Source organism: Engraulis encrasicolus, chromosome 22 (assembly GCF_034702125.1).
Source record: "Engraulis encrasicolus isolate BLACKSEA-1 chromosome 22, IST_EnEncr_1.0, whole genome shotgun sequence".
NCBI lineage: Eukaryota > Metazoa > Chordata > Actinopteri > Clupeiformes > Engraulidae > Engraulis > Engraulis encrasicolus.
In genome coordinates, this window is record NC_085878.1 from 18,477,557 (window position 1) to 18,497,976 (window position 20,420).

The window sequence follows — 20,420 nt, forward strand, 5'->3', positions numbered from 1 at the left end:
TACATCATGTAGTGCGTGTTGGTTAACACGTTCTCTCTCTCTCTCTCTCTCTCTCTCTCTCTCTCTCTCTCTCTCTCTCTCTCTACTAGAGTAAGTTAAGGAGATGCATGACATGTCTCTGCCTCATGTCTCGGTCCTGCTCTGGGGTCACGTTGTGACCTGTGCACATACTCCTGCTCTCCTTCACTGACTTTTCAGTGAATTACATGCCATTGGAGTCTGTAGGGGCTTTCCCCTCGCTAGCATCTCATGACACTGAGTTATGTGGTGATCCAGATGAGCAACTAAGTGGTATGAGCTTTAAGAATATCAGAGGTAAGTGTGAGAGAGGTTATATGCACAAAAACATAATGGCATGAAGATATTACATTCATTTAAAAAAAAAAAAAAAAACCTATCCCCTTTCAAGAGCAAAATTGGTTTAACAATATTTTGTGGGCGTTTTCATGCGTTAAATCACAGACAATTGCAGGAAGAATTCAAAGGGGTAGAGAGAGATTGGATCAGGAAGAGGCCTTCAGCCACTTTTAAACCTGAGGAGTACTCCAAGAACCTGGCTAAATAGTAAACCAGGTTAGATTACCCTTGATGTAGTGATAAATCACCTAGAACAGCCTAGTCTTCTTCTTAGCTAAATGATATACTCTTCTCTCTACTCTAGGGCGTATTCCAATATGTGAACTCCCGTCCTCTCACTTGCCTCTGTGACCTTATGATGACGTCTACGTCAAAACAGCTTTGTATTTCAATATCTCGCAAAAGCTCAATTCTAGAGCCATTTTCTCATTTGCCAACGGGATGGTGAATGAAGAATAGTCATAGTCCCCCAAAAATTGTTGTGGCTAGGCTGACATGAGGGAAACTTAATTGTTTTCTCCACGGAGGCGGGGCGTTAGCGAAACGCGAGGCCACAAGCACAGACTTTTGGTCTGCATATTGGACCCTAAATGACACCTGTGAACTATCTACTAGCAGGTTTGCCACTTACTGTTAACTTAGCCAGGTTTACTTAACCTTGTTCTTGGAATATAACACCAGTTCCCCATGCCCGTGTAGGCCTACACAAATGTGTGTGCGGTTACGGCATGGACACCTTAGTCATGTGCACAACACTGCTCTGACAAGATCAGCCTTGAATCTCTTGATGTCCTTCCATCACTTCACAAACCACACAAGCATAAATCCAATACTAGGCCTCTCTTAACTGTTGGCATGATCTTACAGTAGGTTGTCTTTCGTTCTTTATTTCTGTCTAAATGATTAAGTCCATTGTAGTGAGTACAAAACTGAAATTCAATTTACAGTAATGAACTTGAATCACCCTGAGTGAGCGCACATTTTAAATGTGAAAGGATAAAATGACAAGTGAATAGATGCCATCTGGTGGACAAACATCGGTATAAGAGGCATGGAAAACAATGTTCCTCTCAGTGGTTCCCAAACTTTTTCATCGGGGACCCCCTTTTGGATTTTTTTTGAATATTTTCGTGACACCCCCACCACCATGGAATTCATGTGGAATTCTAGAAATATTTGCGGACAAACTATTAATGGAAAATCTAGCGATAGTAATGGACAAAAAATTGACTAGGCCAATTAATGTTGCTAGATATTCTATTAATAATTTGTCCGTCAATACTGCTAGAATTCCACAGGTCAGCAAATAAATCTATTAACCATGCAAGTGAATACTGTTACTAACCAAATTATGTCATTTAGCTGGGGATTTCCCGTTTTTATGGAATGTCCCTTTTGTCCACGACCCCCCTTCAGTACATCTGTGAGTCCCCCTAGGGGTCCGACCCCCAGCCATGTCGACTTGACATTTAGCACATTTGTGTGATGATGACAATTGTAGAAAGGGAAACGTCAAGTCCCAGAATAAGTAGATGACTGCAGCGCTATAATTGTGTTCAACTCGTCTCGCACAGTGGAAACAATAACAATGAACAAGAATACAGTAGTTTTACAGACCAAACTGACCACTTTTGCCATTTGAAAACTTTAAAACCTGAAAGGGTAGGCCTATTTGTAATCTGATCCACTAAATATGTTGCCAAATCAAGTTTTACTGGCCAGCAGAGGGCAGTATTGCTTGCCAGCTATAATCTCCTGTGAGAAATCTGTTAAGTCTCCCTTGGCCTGTGCAGGAATCCTATTCGCAAAAAGATCAGAGTGCAAATAGGGGAAACAAATATATTGAAATATGACCTGCATTTGAACTACTTACAAAAAAATACACGTTACAGTTGCCTCACTATCCAGCGGATTCCATAACACTGCTAAGCCCATACAATTCCACAATGAATTTGAGATTCGAATTGGTTTTAGTAAGGGGTGTTTATTATAAACAGTGTACAAAAACAAAACTGCATAAAAATCCTACACCAGCATTGAGCACAGGGGGGAAGCAAGTGAGCTGTTGACAAACCACAACACCACAACAACCATCAAGTCTTCATTCCCAAATCATCCAGAAGATGCTGCAGTATCCAGTTGAACCACTGACTGGGCCGGGATCTCCATCATCTTCCAGTGGGCCGAGACCATCTGCAGTGGGCAGGGACTGTGGGAAGAGGCGGTGCTCTAATGTTGGCAAGGTGAGACTGGCAATGGGGTGTGGCCAACTGTGCTGCTACCTTTGTGTGATGTGATATGGTGTGTGTGTGTGTGTGTGTGTGTGTGTGTGTGTGTGTGTGTGTGTGTGTGTGTGTGTGTGTGTGTGTGTGTGTGTGTGTGTGTGTGTGTGTGTGTGTGTGTGTGTGTGTGTGTCTGCGCGCGTTTGCATGTCTTCAGTTGTACCATGATCACCGGTAAACGATTGTCTTTGTAAGCAGTACACTGCAGTGTAAAAACATGTACAGACCGACATTAAAATCACATGCGCTGGTCAGGACGACGGGTGAAAGGAGAGAAAAAGAAATCGTACATACACACACAGCGTTCAGGAGTGCAGACATCAAAGTCTAGAATTTTGCTTAGGATTTCCTGTATTGCAATTACTCCCGAGATTCACAAGTCCTTCTCCCTGATGGAGGAGAATAAGAATTTGTGTGTGTGTGTGTGTGTGTGTGTGTGTGTGTGTGTGTGTGTGTGTGTGTGTGTGTGTGTGTGTGTGTGTGTGTGTGTGTGTGTGTGTGTGTGTGTGTGTGTGTGTGTGTGTGTGTATTCAAAGTAGAGGTTGTGGTTGAGCAGTCCTGTACCAAATCTTAGGTCAAACAAAAAGCAGTACAGAATCAACATGCCTCCTTCATCCAAAGTCCATCCTCACACAGATAAACACACATTTATACATGATTTGGGAGGGTGGGGAAAAAAGTTAGCTGGATGCCGATCTCTGAAGTGTCAGAACAGCAGAGCATGACGATAGCAGCCTGGTCTAAAGTGCTTCTTTATTGTCCAGAAATACTGACATCCATCCAGAGCCTGTGTAGTGTACCCACATCATCCACATCCCCACTAGCATAGTGACACAACTCCCTCTTGGTATACACGTGGAGGACTGAGGTGCGGTTGTGTTTGTGGGTGGAGGAGTGTTTGTGAGCCAGGCTGCTTTCATTATTGGCTGATCAGAGAGAGAAAAAACTCCAGCTGCAGGTCAATCACCCACTTCATCAAGACACTTCATCTTTTTTCATTTGTCCTTCAAATCACCAAATTCAAGACACTATTGTCCGTCTTTCAGAGACGCCACAGAGGCTCAGTGCTGTCCAGTGCTCTCCTCTGATGCCGCGTCTGCCGCCTCTTCGCACATCAACTCCTTTAGCTGGAAGACAATTGGAAGACAGCAGGTTCAGTTGCTACAGAGGTGGGAAGAGAACAGTCCCATGATGGTGGGCAGATGCTGGGGAGAAGACTCGCATCTGAGTCCCCTCCCCTCCCCCCCAAGGTCATCAGGCAGTAAGCTTCATTCTTCCTACAGAAGGCAAGCACAAGAAGCGGAAAAGAGACAGAGAAGCACGGGTGTTAGTAAAAATGGAGGTGATCGTGGGGTTTATGTCTCATGGCAAAATCACTCCATTCTCAGTGCGAGCGTGTTAGTGTACATGGCTTAACAGTGCTTGCATATAATAACAATTATTATTACTACTATTATTATTACCAGGGCTCTAAATTAACACCCACAAACTGGCCAAATGCTGGTGAAAATTCATTTTGGCAGGTAAAAAATAAAACTTACTAGCCAGTGGTGGCCACTTTGACCCAGTGGTGAGTGGGTATCTGGGTAGTAAGATTAACATCTAGTAGCCATTTCGGCTGCTGATGAAAAAGTCAATTTAGAGCCCTGATTATTGCTATTATTATTATTATCATTATTATTATTATTATTATTATTATTATTCTGTTCATCAAGTCTACCTACTGACAGCGTAAGTCATAAGATCACTGCAAACAACACGAGCTACACATGAGGGGTTAATACTGTTCTCGCTGCACAAAGCATGTCATCCCTCTTAGTCATACTGCCACTGCACATAAAAACAACGTTTTTTTAAAAAAACCACAATAATTCAACATTGCCCACACCCATCCACTTCTGTGGGAGTTGACCACAGAGTAATGGTCTTGTTAAAAACAGGCTTGTTCTTGAAGGGGGTTATGTGGGAGAGTGGTGCCTCCCAATCCTGATAAGAATTCCTCAGTGCTGATGGTGCGTTCGGTGCCTATGGGCCAAAGGGCCAAGGAAGGGATTTCCGGAAGCATATTGGAACATAATCCAGAGCTAAATCACTTTAGCTCAAATGACTCCCAATGGGCTGTTCATTACACATTCCCATGTTTCACAGGACTAGCTAGCGGACTGTAGCATTTTCAGGCCAGCAGAGAACTGTGTCAGTTCGAGTGCCAGCACCTAAACTCGATACGACGCCAAAAATGAGTGTTCAGTAACAAAAAAATTGGTTTACACTGAATACCAAGTACTATACACCTTTAAAAAATAAATAAACTATCGGCCATGGTTGCCAAGAAAACCATGACAACAACAAAGTAGATGTCAGTAGGTTCATCTGGTTCATACTGTATATGGTAAAATAAACAACTGGTATGGGTCTGGGTTGTTCATTTGCAAGTACTTTGACACAGAGTAACTGGTGCAGAAACCAGCACTAGCACCTTTCTGGCCGGCCTGAAAACATCTTATATAGTAGGTAGACGCATCATGTACCAGTATCCGAATAGGAGAAAGTGCTCACAGAAACGGGCTTGCCTGGTTCCTTCAGTTTTGTTGACTTGCACTTCATAATTACTCAACTGGCTTCTCCACATTTCAATGTCAACAAGCTTCACTGATTGACACTTCAGGCCTATTGCAGTGACAAAGTAGTCAAAAGTGGTTTGCTTCATGCACTGATCTGTGAAAGGTCAGGACATTATCTGTGCAGTGCCTGTCATCCTTTATGAATCGAGGGTGTTAGCAGCACGACTCAAACTCACACATGTGAATCACAACCGCAAACACAAAGCAGGGTTACGGACAGGTGCATCACTGTAGCAAACATTGTGTAAACCAAGTGAAACCATCAGTGCTCTTACACTCGCAAACACAGATAGACACAGACACCAATAGATAGACAGACAAGACACGACACCAATAGACAGACAGACAAGACACGACACCAATGGACACAGACACCAATGGACACAGACAGACAGACAGACAGACATCAATAGACACAGACACCAATGGACACAGACAGACACCAATGGACACAGACAGACAGACAGACAGACATCAATAGACACAGACACCAATGGACACAGACAGACACCAATGGACACAGACAGACAGACAGACAGACAGAGACCAATAGACAGAGACCAATAGACAGACACCAATAGACAGACAGACAGACACCAATAGACAAACAGACAGACAGACACCAAAAGACAACACCAATGGACACAGACAGACACCAATAGACACATACACACGTTTTTGCCAAATCCATCCACCAGCTGCCCCACTGCTCACCACCAAAGCAGCTCCATCACAAAAAACACCCAGTCAGACAATGCAGACAGGCGGCATATGCAGCCACACATACATATGTTCTCTCTCTCACACACACACACACACACACACACACACACACACACACACACACACACACCACACACACACACACACACACACACACACACACACACACACACACACACACACACACACACACACACACACACACACACACACACACACACACACACACACACACACACACAGCGCAAACAAAAAACACCATGTGAAAAGGAGATATTCAACAAAGACAAAACTACAGCTTTTGTAACAGGTTTTGTTTAGTGAAACACCAGCACACACACACACACACACATACATACAACAAAGCTTTTCTGTCGGACTTGTTAGTGTGTTAAACAAGTGGGCATTGACCAGGTGACACGGAGGCACCATGCCATGCTCAGAGCGTTCGCGTTTCCATGCCAAGCAACCAACCAACCAATCAGATAAAACCCCACCTACCTTCCCACCGTCCCCAACCAATGAGCTCCTTCTGTCTACAAGTCTATCTGTGAATCAACCAATCATTGAGTCACAACACAGACCTTCCAAAGGGCAGAACAGACAGAGCTGGAGATAATGGTGAGGGAGATGCTGGTTCTGAAGTCTCAGTCAGAGGACTTAAAAGCTAACACGGAGATGAAGATGCAGTTGAATTGGACACAGTCACTTACACACCACGTTTGCATCTTAAATACATTTCATTGTACAACTGCTCTTACAATGATCATGTATTCTGTATATCAGTCATCTTGCCTATCTGTACGTGTGTGTGCGCGCGCGCGTGCGTGTGTGTGTGTGTGTACAGTGTATTAATTAGGTCTATGTGTGTACAGTATATGTGTGTGAGCTCACCTGTGGCCAGCTGGCTCTGTGAGCGGCGGCGAGTGCCGGATGTTTTGGAGGTGGAGGAGAGTGTGGAGCCAGCGCTGCTGGCCCTGGACAGGGGGATCGGGAGGGGAGTCACCGGCGGGGAGTCCAGCTGTGAGAAGGACAAGCAAAACACAAAAAGCTGTTGTCAAGCCAAAAAACCCCACACACGCGCTCCCGTAGTTCTCCATCTGATACCTCAACAGAGGAGCACCACCTCTGGGGGTGCTGTCAGAGATGGTTTCTAAGTACTATGTCCACCAAGTGTTCCATCTCCCCGTAGCAGCAATCTCTGGTTCTGTGGTGTAGTGCACCAATACACCTGACCATCTATGGGCTTCGTTCCCATGGGGACCCAGGTTCGAATCAAGCCTGGGTTATTTTCCCAACCCTTACCCATCTCTGTCTCTCTTCCTTGCCTCCCTACACTCCTCAATCAAAATAAAGGGGAAAGCCCCCCCAAAACAGGACTAACCCAAGCAACAGACGGAGTATCTCAGAAGTGAAAACTTGTTTTGTGGTATTTTTTGTGACGTTTACCAAGTCTCTTCATCAGACTAATTTTGTAAGGTTATTCTCAAGCCAGCTTGAATACAATTCTCAATTCTCATATGCGCGTACGTATGCAAATGCATCTGCGTGTTTGTATACATGTGTGATGGTGAGAGGAAAAAGTAAAAGTGTGAACCCTTGTCCTCAAAAATGTACTGTAATGCACTCGACTTGACTGGAAACACAATTTTAGCAGACGATTATATCAGGATTAAATTTCAGCAAATTGAGTACAGGGACAGTTCCCCTTGGAACAATGTCAGGTATTCAGGCCACAGCTGTTATTCAGGGATTCAAAATTAAGTCAGAGAATGACAAAACACCCATTAAAACCCTGACTCTAAAGTGTAGACAGTGGGCCAATGTGTGGGTGTGCACAAGTAGATTAGCAGCAGGTGATCAGAGAGACTAGCTGTTACCAGGGCAACTACTCCACAGCGATAGGGTTAGCTAAAGGCTTACAGGCCTGTATAGGCCCTGACCTGAATCCTGAGGATCAGTGGCTATATTTTCCTAATGTGTTGATGCAGTGCGTTTTGTGGTATTAACCTAGCTATCGTACCCTCACACTTATTTCACACAAAGGGTCGGGAGCTGCATCAATTGAGCACCGCTATCAGGTGCAGGAGGTAAACTGCGATTGTACCTCATCACTGAAGTTTGGTCGTAACGTACTGTATGTAATGCACCATTGCCAGACGAAAATCGGCCACACTGCGACTTTCCTCCATTACCCACTCCCCTTGATGTAATGCAGAGAAAAAATGACTATAGAGTGTAAGTGTACTGATGGCTAGTAGGTGTAGTGCCCCTACTGTACCTCCACACTGTCGTGGGTGGGCGAGGAGGATGTGGAGGAGTTCTCCGCCTGTCTCCGGGAGGACGAGGGGCCCAGCTCCACGTTGCGGACGCGCTGAGCAAACTTCAGAGAGCAGACAGACTCACTGACGTTGATGTCCAGAGGAGATACCTGTGGAGAGGAGCACATGGAGAAGATAAAGCCAGCACATAACTGGCATTCTACCTGTACTAACCATCTAGTTTTTTTTTAAACGTCCCTTCCCTGATTGATGATGACCAATAGGCTAGAGAGCTTCCTTCTGATGGCGTAGCTGCACGCAGCACCATCATATTACTTCACTAGATCACAAATAATGTTTGATTAAAGTGGGTATTTAGTAGAGGTGTGCATTGGCACTGCCCTCACGATTTGATTCGATTCGATTCCGATTCGGGAGGTAGTGCTTCGATTCGATTATATTCTATTCGATCCGATTCAATTCTACAATGCATTGCAATGCATTACATTTCTACTGAAAGCAAAGCAAATGTATCATCAGTCATGATGAGGCAATACAAGTAGTCAGACACTGAGCAACAATTTATTGGCTGTTTTCTGTATCAGTCTTGCAGTTTTCAATGCTTTGAAGTTCTTTTGTTTAATTTAACATTCATTTGCTCCCGAAATATCAACGGAAGTAATTGAAACTTAAAAAAAATGCCGCATCGATTCTGAAACTTGCGGCATTGAATTGGATCGCCCATGCCCCGCATTGCATTGCATCGCCGAATCGATTATTGTTGACACCACTAGTATTTAACCAGCCAACATTTGGCATCTAACATATTATTGGTCATCTGCAGTAAGTTTTCAAAATGTGTCTAATCAACCAGCCAAAGGACCAGTGAGCTCTCTTTTGATGGCATACAACAAATGGGTAAAAACAAAAAGAAATGGCACATTGGCGCACAATATTGGCCATCAACTGTAGTGCATCAACTGCAGTTTACTCCAAATAGCCCTGCTTACCTGCACCATCATAAGGGTCTTGCTGTCTCCGCTGAGGGAATCCTGCAGCAGGTACGTCAGGCGAGAGTTGCGGAAGGGCACGTGTGAGTGGCGCGAGCGCAGGGCGTTGATGACGTCCCCCAGGGCTGACAGGGACTTGTTGATGCACTGGGCCTCCCGCAGCCGGCTGCCCTCCGCGCCCGACTTGGTGATCCGCTCAGAACCCGCCAAGTCCACCAGGTTCAACTTGCCTGAGGGGGATAGAAATGTACATATTAACGAAGAAGAATCGCTTGGGTACTTAACATACTTGAACTGTATGTGCAATACTTAAGTAAAAATAATTCAGTATGTATACAGATGTATTTACGGTATATGTATACAAATAACATGTTGACAGAAGATGAGGAATACAATGTCTACACACAGTTCATTTAAGTTCATTTGAAGTCCATTAATGCAAGACTACAGTGGAATGCTACATCCCCACCCTTATTAAAGTACATGACCACATATGTACCTACAGTGCATGTGTGTGTGTGTTGTGTGTGTGCACAAGTGTTTTTTTCCAAGTACAGTACATACTGTATTAATCTTCTGTGTGTATTTGCGAGGGTGTGCCTGCCTGTGTGACTACTTGAGCACAGTACCTGAGGTGCGGTGTCCCGTGGAGGAGTTGAAGCCGGCCACGGTGACTATGAGCAGGGCGTGTGAGCGTGAGCTGTGCTCGTTCAGGTTGGTGCAGGCCGTGGCCCTGTTCATGTGGCCCAGCTCCAGCACCTGCAGAGCAGAGCAGGCCAAGACAAGGCATCAGGATTATACTGTAAACCCACCCACCAGAGATCAGTTCCATGGCCCAGTAGCAAGGGGGAAAGAGAGGACAAGACTGGGAAATTAGCCAGTTTGCTGTTTTTTCGATATGGGATGCTCCATCCAGATGAGCTACCAGCAGGCTTTTAACATAGTGTACAGCTAAACCCTCTTCCTAACTATAACCCCTAGGGGCGATATTGTAGTGTGTTGGTTTAGAAGCTGTGATTACCAACACCACACTGGACTTGAACCTGGGTCTCCATTGGCATGCAGGCCCGTATATGGTTGTGCGTCACTGCACATCAAGTGCATCAGGATTATACCTCCCACCCGAGAGGGCTCAGTTACATGGCCCACCTGCGTTCCAACAAAATCAGCTTTCCATCGCCAGTTCATTTACGCGAGTCTTTATTACATCACAGTACGTTAATGCCCCTGTATGAATGCAAAGCATTGTGCAGGAAGAGGTGAGAGATGTCCACATCTAATCCAGGTAGCGTAAAGTAATGTTGTAAGCATGTGTAGCCTCAGAGAGAACAGCTGAATACACAACCATGAATCCAGATAATACAATAATAATTCAAGAATTACAGTAATCCAGGGTTACCACCACATGCAAAAAAACCCTTCGGGAGCACCCAGGACCATGCTGTTTTAGTAGAAATCACGAATCTAGAGTACTAAATGGTAATAGAGAATACAAATGCAAAATAGAAAATAGAGTATATAACAGCTCAAATTTTATTTCAGGTCAGAGTGTAGGACCGGTTTCACAGTAGTGACTCATTTTGTTTTTGAAGGGGAGACCAACACACACCAGGTACTGGTTACGGGATACTCATTTGACTTGCTCAAAAAGTGAAGTAAGTCACACCCTTCTTTCTGATGCCAGTTAATTTCTTAAAGGGCAACGTTTAGGTCTACGACCTTTTGAAAGTTTTTCCAAGCTCCTCCTCACCTTGTTGATGTCCTCCACGCTCTCCACAGAGAACTCTGTCAGGCCAGGTACGTAGAGCTGCCCGCTGCCATCTGGACACATCTTTATGTCCAGCTTGTCATTCAGGTTGTCCCCCAGAAGACTCCTATGCAATGGCCACAAACACACACAATCCCTTCATTATTGGGCCATAGATTGCTCTATGATAGCTCTACGGGGCCAATTCATGTTGGGCAACAAAGGCACTGCCCTGCGTGTTAACAGAGGAACTTGAAGCACGTCAGGAGCATTAGGTTAGGTCACAATGCATCAGTGACCTGCCTTTCGGGGTACCAAATCTCTACTTTAATCCTGCATTAAACATTGGCCCTTTGACCACACAGATGTGCACTGCAGTGCTTACGTAACTAGGGGAGAGCAAGAAGGATAAGAAAGTGGGAGAGACAGGAAGTGAGATAGAGAGAGAGAGAGAGAGAGAGAGAGAGAGAGAAAGATAGAGAGGGAAAGGAAGAGAGAGAGAGAGAGAGAGAGAGAGGGAAAGGAAGAGAGAGAGAGAGAGAGAGAGAGAGAGAGGGGGAAAGGAAGAGAGAGAGAGAGAGAGACAGGAAGAGAGGGAAAGAGAGAGAGAGAGAGAGAGATAGAGATAGAGAAAGAGAAAGAGAAAGAGAGAGAGAGAGAGAGAGAGAGAGAGAGAGAGAGAGAGAGAGAGAAAAGAGAGAGAGAGAGAGAAAAGAGAGAGAGAGAGAGGCAACGTGCAAGAGACAGCCAGCAAGAGTGCAAGTCCAGAGCGAGAGAGCGACAGATCACAAGAGCGGGGTCACGAGAGACAGCACATTTTTTTTTATTCCACAGATGGTGGGAGTTATTAGATGGAATCCAGTTTTACGTAACAGCAGCTGACCTGTCCAGCTTAGCCTGGAACAAGGACACAGCCACGATGGCAAGGAGCATAGCACAGAGTCCCACTGTCATAGGACAGCGGATGAATAATGGAGGCAGAGTTATATAAAGAGAGAGAGAGAGAGAGAGAGAGAGAGAGAGAGAGACAGAGAGAGAGACAGAGAGAGAGACAGAGAGAGAGACAGAGAGAGAGAGAGAGAGAGAGAGAGAGAGAGAGAGAGAGAGAGAGAGAGAGAGAGAGAGAGAGAGAGAGAGAGAGAGGGGGAGCAAGAGAGATAAAATGAGGAATGAGAGGTTTTTTTTGGCAGAACCTGCAGTCTTGAAATTGCTCTAGTGTGCTTGGACTGCAGAGCCACCGCCTGTGACTGCTGCTTGGCATAGACCCAGGGAGGAGCTCAAACGCTTTAGTGTCTGGACTGACTTGTTTGAATTGGTTGCGTGATGACTAAGCCGAATGCACCCCTCTGTTTGTCCTCTACATTTACAGTATGTGGTGTGGTGAAATGGTGTGCCTGTGTGTGTGTGTGTGTGTGTGTGTGTGTGTGTGTGTGTGTGTGTGTGTGTGTGTGTGTGTGTGTGTGTGTGTGTGTGTGTGTGTGTGTGTGTGTGTGTGTGTGTGTGTGTGTGTGTGTGTGTGTGTGTGTGTGTGTGTGTGTGTGTGTGTGTGTGTGTGTGGTGTCCTCACCGTAGTGTCTCATTGTAGATCTCCACCATGCTAACAGAGATGCTGTACTCCCAGTCTGGTTTCTTCTCCGACACCTCATCAAATAGCAGCCGTAAAGCACGTTGGTTGATGCCCGGGTTTTCAGGTACACCCTGCAACACACATAAAGATGTGTTAGAATGTCCCATAAAAAGTTAAAATACCCCAAAACATGTCTGTACAAACAGGCCCTATAACCATGAATATAAAAACATGATAAATATAAACAGGGTTTTTAGGTACGCCCTGCAACAAACACAAATTCAATTTGACATACCCCATAACCTGGTCTAACAACAAGCTCCACAAGCATAAATATGGAGTCACGCACCTCCATGGTGTACGTCTTCCCAGAGCCAGTCTGACCGTAGGCAAAGATGCAGACATTGAAGCCATCAATGCAAGACGTGACCAGGGCCTGCACCTCTTGGAACACCTGGAATGAACAGGGAGAGCAGAAAGATTATTCACATGGTGACTCTACATACATAAAGAACAGAGGAAGTCACTCTGACTATGGCCATCTATTGGCACAAATAAGTCAATCTTGGTTGCTTGAGTTGACCGGGCCGTACCTCTTCCTGTGTGGCTTGAGGGGAGAAGACTTTGTCCAGTTCAAAGGTCATGGGCTTGCCCTTATTGGCCAAGAAGAGGAGGGAGTCATCGTCCCCGTCAAAGGTCACCATGTTCTTCGCGTCCATTGTTTCCATCTCGCTTTGGCTTACGGGACGCACCCGGCAGAACACCCTGATGTTTCCTAGCGGAAGAAACATGCACAAGACCTCTAGCTTCAAACATACATCACCACCACCTTGTCCTAAATGCAAATGGTTGTGCAGTCATCTTGTTGTGCTGAACAGTTTATGACCACATTGAATCCACAGATTATACACTTAAAGGATAACTTCAGCCAATTTCAACATGCAGTTGTAATGCTCACACTACCCTAGACGTGTCAGTACCTGAGTTTTTTTTTTCTTCAATCTTTTCCGAGATCCTGGTCATTGTAATGGAGGCAGGTGTTTGTTTACATTTCAAAAAAACATTTTTATTTATTCCAAAAAACAGCCAAAAGGTTATGCAACATCAGCAGACAACTAGCAAACAGCGATACCTTTTGGGAAAATATTTGGAGTTATTTAAAAATGTTATTTTTAAAAAAAAGTTAACAAAAGCTGCCCCCATTAGAATAGCTCATATCTCGGAAAGGGCTGAGCCAAAAAATGCAGCATCACCGGGTACTGACAAGTCAAGGGTAGCGTGAGCAATACAACAGCTTATTGAAATTGGCAGGAGTGCCCCTTTATGTTTTGAACACTAATCAAGTTTATCAGTAATCAGTTGTTAACATAAACATTAACATCTTTACTAAAATAGGAAGAGACAGGGCAGCAAACCTTTTAAATAAAGCTGTGTTGCAATTTCACACATGGTTGGATCGCTTTTCCATTAGAGCACAGTGTGAAGTCTACATCTAGTCTCACCTTTGAGTCTCACAAGTTCGTTGTGACATTTCTTCCTCAGGTTCATCTCCCGTTTGTACTTGCGCAGCAACTCCTGGTTGGCGTTGCTCACCTCCCCGATCACCTGGCAGATCTAAAGATGAACCCGAGAATAAACACAGGAGGTGAGACACTGTGACAGCTGCACTGTGAGCATGCGTTGTGCATGGTTGAAAATCACAACATCAGTATTTATTTATACATGCAGGAAAGTCATAAAATGATTTAAAGATTTTTGAAAAATCACAATATTATGCTTTGTACATGGCTGAAAACTGCTGATGATGGGATTTTTCAACCGTGATTAAATTCCATCATCATGGCTTAACCCATTTTAGCCTGATGCTGCATATACTGTATGTTGTTTGACCTTTGGCGCCTGGAGCGACATACTATACGCTGCATTGAGGCTCTTGAGATTTGAGCTTTTTATAAAAAATGTGGATATGTTAGAGCTCAATGAACACATTCTAATGCATGATGAGGATCCTAGCTTTTAAATGCAACTCATTTCATGTTTGTATGTGCTTTGGAGGCTTAGATATTCAGGCAGAAGACATATTTTCGCAAAAAGGGCTTAGGCATTTAGCAGGCATTTTTGCAGGTGCCTTAGGCTAAAATGGGTTAAGCATGGTTGAAAATCCCCATTATCATGCTGCCGTGTTGTGTACTGACCTCTTGCTTGGCTTCTGCAATAGCCTTGTCCAGTAGAAAGGGGAACTCCTGCACCTGCCTCTTCAGGCAGTTGTAGTCACAGGTGAGCGTACGGAGAGCTGGCTGCAGGGTCAGCAGGTTTATGCGAACACCTGGCCAGTAATGGTGGAGACACAGAGAGAGAGAGAGGGGATTGTTGTAGCCATGTCAACACAGCTTAAGCCCTAAAGTAAGTCACATTGGACAAACTTGACTCACAAATTCATGTTGGTCAGTGTAAACACGATTTCTTCTTCAGCCTTCAGCCAGCAAGACCAATGACTGTACATTGAGTAACTTGAAGGACAATTTTTGGATTAAGAATTTACCATCCAGCACCACATGTTCCAAAACACCTGGTAAAACCTGTCCAAATAAGTCAATTAGTAAATTGGACAGGTAAATTCAATTCTTTTGGAAAATGCAGCATTGGATTGTAGCTACTGAATCCAGCATGCCTTCACGATCAACGTGGAAGGGTCTAGTTTATAACTAATATTCAGAGAGACCCTTGGCTTGGACATGTATTTTCCCCATGTGGCATCTCACCTGCGAGGTTCTCATGCACGGCCTTCATCTCGCTCTCTGCCCTGATGAAGGCCTCCTCAATGACCCGGTTCTTCTCCTCCTCCAGACTCTGCATCTCGGCCTCCAGCTGGCCCTGGGCTCTCTCCATCTCCCCCTCATACACCAGGATCTGGCGAGAGCCAGACAGTGAGGTGAGACTCAGTCAGTTCCCATTCTCAAAGCATAACTTCAGTTTCCGAGTCACATTCCGCTCGTATTTTGGATGTGACTTTTGTTTTTCTTTCACCTACACACTTGCAAATAGATAAATACATGTAACGTATACATGTATACACAGACACAGGCAGACACACAGGTACACACGGACAAACACACAGAGACTCACACACACAAACCTTCCACAGGACTTTCATTGGCCGGAACACAAAAGCACTAGGAGCACTAATCCATTCACTTTCCATTCCATTTATAAATCACTATACTCTGGACCAACTATGTGTGTCGCCGAGTGTAGATGGGAACATCCACAGCACAGATGGTTGGGGGAGAAAACACTGTAAAAAGCTGAGGCCTAACACTATTAGGATGCTTGCAAAGCTAATGCACTGCAGTTAGTGACTCAGGTAAGAGCGACCTACCGTAATGGCATGGAACTAAACTAGGCCTCTCAGCAGGTCAAAGGGGAGAGCTCGGTGATGAGTCAGAGAGCACAATGAGCGGGGGATGAAGAGGTCAATGACACATCTAGAGCACGTTGTACAAAACTGGTGGTTACAACTAGGAGTCTACGAATGGTCTACAGCACTTCCACAACATAGATTATCATGTAATTTACTCCACAACATTTCTGGCACCCAAAGGTTCAAAACAGCATCAGTACTTCCTCATCCTGTTTTTAAATAACTGACACTGCCTTGCCTACATCTGCAATAGGCATGCTTACATGGAACAAGTATATCAAACTGGTAAAACTGATTAAAATAGTAAGTAGCACTATGCCTGATGCATTATAGATCTTGTCTTGTACTGCATGTTCCTTTAATACGTCCTTGACTAGAGCCTGTTTCTATATTTAATCTGATCTCATTCAAGTGGCAAAGTTCCAACTTTCTTTTTAGAATCCATTAGTTTAATCTCCAGATAATTTATCACCATTAATGGAATTCATTAGCAGAAATGTTGGAACTCAGAATCTTAAATTTAAGCTTCATTCTGGTTGTGAGCAAATAGGAGTCATGTCACATAAGCTTTTGTCCAATTCTGCCCTGCTCTATCTGCCGTTCCACACTGATATCCTGATGTTTGACCTGTGGCTCCGGCCAGTTGCAGAGTAAAGTGTCACACCTTTGACAGCCTACGGACGACATCGCCGTTGCGCCTGCCCACGGCCTTGGAGAGCAGGCCACACAGGCGGCCACGATCGGCCAGCAGCTGCGGACGCAAAAGCGGAGGGAAGAGAGCGGTTAGCCGCCATGCTAGAACCGCCACAACAAAACACTGTCCTTAGGGGGGGCGGTAGGAAAGGAGCCAGTCATACAAAGCAACCAACCAACCACAGGGGTCCACGCTGGCACACCAGGTTCTAAGGGCTAACCACAATCCACAACACTGAGGAAAAGGGACCAATCACAGGTCAGTACACTGGGTAGATGGATGCCAAAAATTGAGAGATTTGGGGCTAGGGATGAAGTTGGTCACGACAAAGCTCTGATAGGGGGTGGGTAATTCCAAAATCTTGGTGGCTTAATTTTGGGGCTGATGGCTAAGCCCTCATCACAAACGGGAGGGGATGAACGGTCTTGTTTTGAAAATCCCTAAAACAGAGCCGTGCACTCAGTTAACACCAGCCCAAATCAGAAACATTCAACACGCGAAGGGATTTTAGTGCGGCAGAGAATCAAAAAAGCTTAAGAGAGACAGAGAAATAAAGAGGAGTCTGACAGGAGAAATGGAGAAAATAAGTGAAAGACGGACAAAAACACTCAAAAAGTGAGAAATACAGAGTGAGAAACTGAGACAAAAACAGAGTGAGAAACATGGGGAGAGACACACAGATGGCACTTTCAGACCGACAGAGAACTGTGCCAGTGCTGGTTCTAGCACCTCATCTCGAACTGTGTGATATCTTCACACCAAAAATTCAGCAATCGAAAAGCTGGTTTGTGATGGAAACCAAGTAAAAACTTGGTTCTTCTAAGCAGACCATTGGTTGTTCACCAGTAAGCACCTTGGGTTTCTTGGAACCAGCACCGTTTTGGTGGCCTGAAAACGACCAATAGAGGAACCCTGACAGAGAAACACAGGGAGAACCACCTGGATGGAGAAGCTGTGTGCCGTATATATACCTGTTGTCTGAGCTGGCCGCTGGTCTTCTGGGACTCGTGCAGCTGGTCCTCCAGCTCGTGCAGCAGCTGCCTCTGGACGCCCAGCTGCTCCTGCAGGGCCAGGTTACGCGCCTGAACCTCCGCTAGGGCCGCCTTGCACTGGGCAGACTCCACCTCCACCGTCTTGGTCACATACTGTATGGACAGGCACACAATACATTACTACGTTACATAATATTTAATTACATTAAAATACACCTAGCTGATGCCACCTCCTCCGTCTTGGTCACATACTGCATGGCCCGTCACACAATACATTACATTACATAATATTTAATTACATTAAAATACACCTAGCTGATGCCACCTCCACTGGCTTAGGCCCCATATTGTATCGAGAAGTACAGCACATATTACACGTTTGTTTTCGTTTAAAGCCAGTTAAGCAGCTGTGGCTTCATGGCTAATACAGGTACCAGGTAATACATTGCACTTGACGTTAAAAACCAATAATGAAATAAATACATTAAGTTTGTTCAGTACACATTACATTACATCACACTTTGTCACATTACAATACACAGAGCAGGGCTCTAATTTATTCAAAGCGATGCAGCCACAAACGCATTGCATATGATACTACACTTAGCTGACTTAGCTTAGCAAGCAAGTTATTTACAGGTTCAGGATATTGGTTAGTCCCTTCAATAATGTGAGGATGAGTGCCTTGTACAAAGGCACTACAGCCATGAATAACAGTTCAAGATATCATCTTCAACTCCCTCAGCATATATGGTACAATGGGTTGAGATGTTAGGTTAACTATAACAAACATTTAAATCTGTGATGTTTTGATAACTTGCATGAATACAGCACTAATCTTATGATTAGAATCGTGATTAGAGCTTATTTTAATATTAGGTCAGATTGAGTTTGTTATTAATCAGTTCACTAACGCATAATTCCCAAAATAATTTATTTAGTCCAAAACACAGGCGGATTAAACGTTTCTAACAAAACACAACAAGAAAACAAACATCTCGTATGCTTCTGGAACAGCCCATTCGGGATAGCGTAAAACCTGTCCTTTTTAGAATAACTACTGGTACAACTGTACACACAGCAGGACGGCATGTCTTCTCTTTTCAGGCTCTGCACTGTGTGGTGTGCGTGTGTGTCTGGCTACTTGGCTTTGAGCCAATAATTATTTGATATATAAAGCCTGCGTATTCTACTTAACTCTTGTATAATACTTTTATTTTCATTTTTATTTTATGTTTTTATTATTCTCGTATATTTTAGTTGTGATGTATAAATTCATTGATGCTTTGTTTGTACTTTTTCTACTGTTCTTCTCTGTTCTATGTTAAGTCACCTGAAAGGCACTTAAAAATAAAATGTATTATTATTATTATTATTATTATTATTATTATTAATAATAATAATGGGCGCGCAGTCAGTAATGACGTAGGCTTCAGAAATGGTCTACTGCACCAAACAAAGAGAGGAGGAGGGCTTGCAGTGCTGACCTTGATCTGCGGTGGCATGGCGGCCTGCCGGGCGAGAGCCTGGTCTCTGTCGCGGATTCGGGAGCTCAGCTGCAGCTCGGTGTCGTGTCCGCGCCGCGTGGCCTCGTCCAGACGCAGCTGCAGGTCGCGATGCTGCTGAGCCGCATCCTCCAGCTGACGCTCCAGACGCGCCGCCACCCCCGAGCGCTCCCTCACCTGATCACAACGACAATAACGGACAGCAGGATTCATTTGATAGTCATTACATGACGTTACATTACACTTAGTTTACGCTTTCATTCAAAGCGACTTTTTTATTTACAGGGCATTGGTTACTGCCCTTGGAGCACTCCCATTTCCTTAAAGTGATACTGTCCCATTTTTGGAAATAAGCTTATTTTACACCTCCCCTTGAGTTAAATAATAGGGTTTTACCGTTTATTTATAAGTGTACAACCGTTCTCTGGGTATGACAGTGCAAATTTTACCTCCAAGCTAGCAGTTAACATTGAGTCCTATGAGACCAGTTAGCCGCCAGCTGGTCTCATAGGACTCAATGTTAACTGCTAGCTTGGAGGTAAAATTTGCACTGCCATACCCAGAGAACAGTTGAAAGTACAGGAGAACGGTAAAACCCTATTATTTAACTCAAGGGGAGGTGTAAAATAAGCTTATTTCCAAAAATGGGACAGTATCACTTTCACCATTAGGCCACAGCTGCCCCACTATTCATTTGCAGTTCAGCAGCTCAGTGTGCTTGAACAGACTGACAAAAACACAGAACTGGCAGATTGTAGGACATGTGTCCATGTTGTTGCATATATAGTGTAGTTGAGAGCCCTGTATTGTTATATAGTGTAGTTGAGAGCCCTGTATTGTTATATAGTGTAGTTGAGAGCCCTGTATTGTTATATAGTGTAGTTGAGAGTGCTGTATTGTTATATAGTGTAGTTGAGAGCCCTGAATTGTTATATAGTGTAGTTGAGAGTGCTGTGTTGTCATATAGTGTAGTTCAGAGCGCTGAGTTGTTATATAGTGTAGTTGAGAGCGCTGAGTTGTTATATAGTGTATAGTGTAGTTCAGAGTGCTGAGTTGTTATATGGTGTAGTTCAAAGTGCTGAGTTGATATATAGTGTAGTTCAGAGCGCTCCCTCACCTGCTCTTCCAGCTCCTCCAGACGCTGCTCCCGGTCGCGACACGCCTCCTCCCGCCGACACAGCTCATCACGCAGCCGCTCCACATCCTGCATCGGAGAGGAGAGAGGAGAAGAGGTCAATAG

The 20,420-nt window shown here is 44.5% G+C and overlaps 2 protein-coding genes across 9 annotated transcripts in view; both read right to left on the reverse strand.

Moving 5' to 3' along the window:
• Positions 1-9,235, reverse strand: part of LOC134438423 (WD repeat-containing protein 76-like) — an 89,639-nt gene extending 80,404 nt beyond the window's left edge. Inside the window, exon 1 of the mRNA XM_063187994.1 lies at positions 9,223-9,235. The gene's annotated coding sequence lies outside the window, so the exon portion shown is untranslated. The remainder of the gene's footprint in view (positions 1-9,222) is intronic.
• kifc3 (kinesin family member C3) overlaps positions 2,322-20,420 on the reverse strand; it is a 43,502-nt gene continuing 25,403 nt past the window's right edge. For 5 of the 8 annotated variants that reach the window (XM_063187989.1, XM_063187991.1, XM_063187985.1 and 2 more), the window contains 16 exons: positions 20,298-20,384; positions 19,163-19,357; positions 17,655-17,828; positions 15,331-15,478; positions 14,764-14,894; positions 14,071-14,182; positions 13,162-13,343; positions 12,918-13,022; positions 12,569-12,699; positions 11,005-11,128; positions 9,884-10,013; positions 9,255-9,484; positions 8,265-8,414; positions 6,878-7,004; positions 6,485-6,531; positions 2,322-3,766 (listed from right to left, as the gene is read on the reverse strand). In XM_063187989.1, coding sequence (XP_063044059.1) covers positions 3,701-3,766; positions 6,485-6,531; positions 6,878-7,004; positions 8,265-8,414; positions 9,255-9,484; positions 9,884-10,013; positions 11,005-11,128; positions 12,569-12,699; positions 12,918-13,022; positions 13,162-13,343; positions 14,071-14,182; positions 14,764-14,894; positions 15,331-15,478; positions 17,655-17,828; positions 19,163-19,357; positions 20,298-20,384 — 2,139 coding nt within the window. In that variant the 3' untranslated portion in view covers positions 2,322-3,700. Of the gene's footprint in view, positions 3,917-6,484; positions 6,532-6,877; positions 7,005-8,264; positions 8,415-9,254; positions 9,485-9,883; positions 10,014-11,004; positions 11,129-12,568; positions 12,700-12,917; positions 13,023-13,161; positions 13,344-14,070; positions 14,183-14,763; positions 14,895-15,330; positions 15,479-17,654; positions 17,829-19,162; positions 19,358-20,297; positions 20,385-20,420 lie in introns of all 8 variants that reach the window. The other 3 variants (XM_063187987.1, XM_063187986.1, XM_063187988.1) reach the window with 3 other exon arrangements.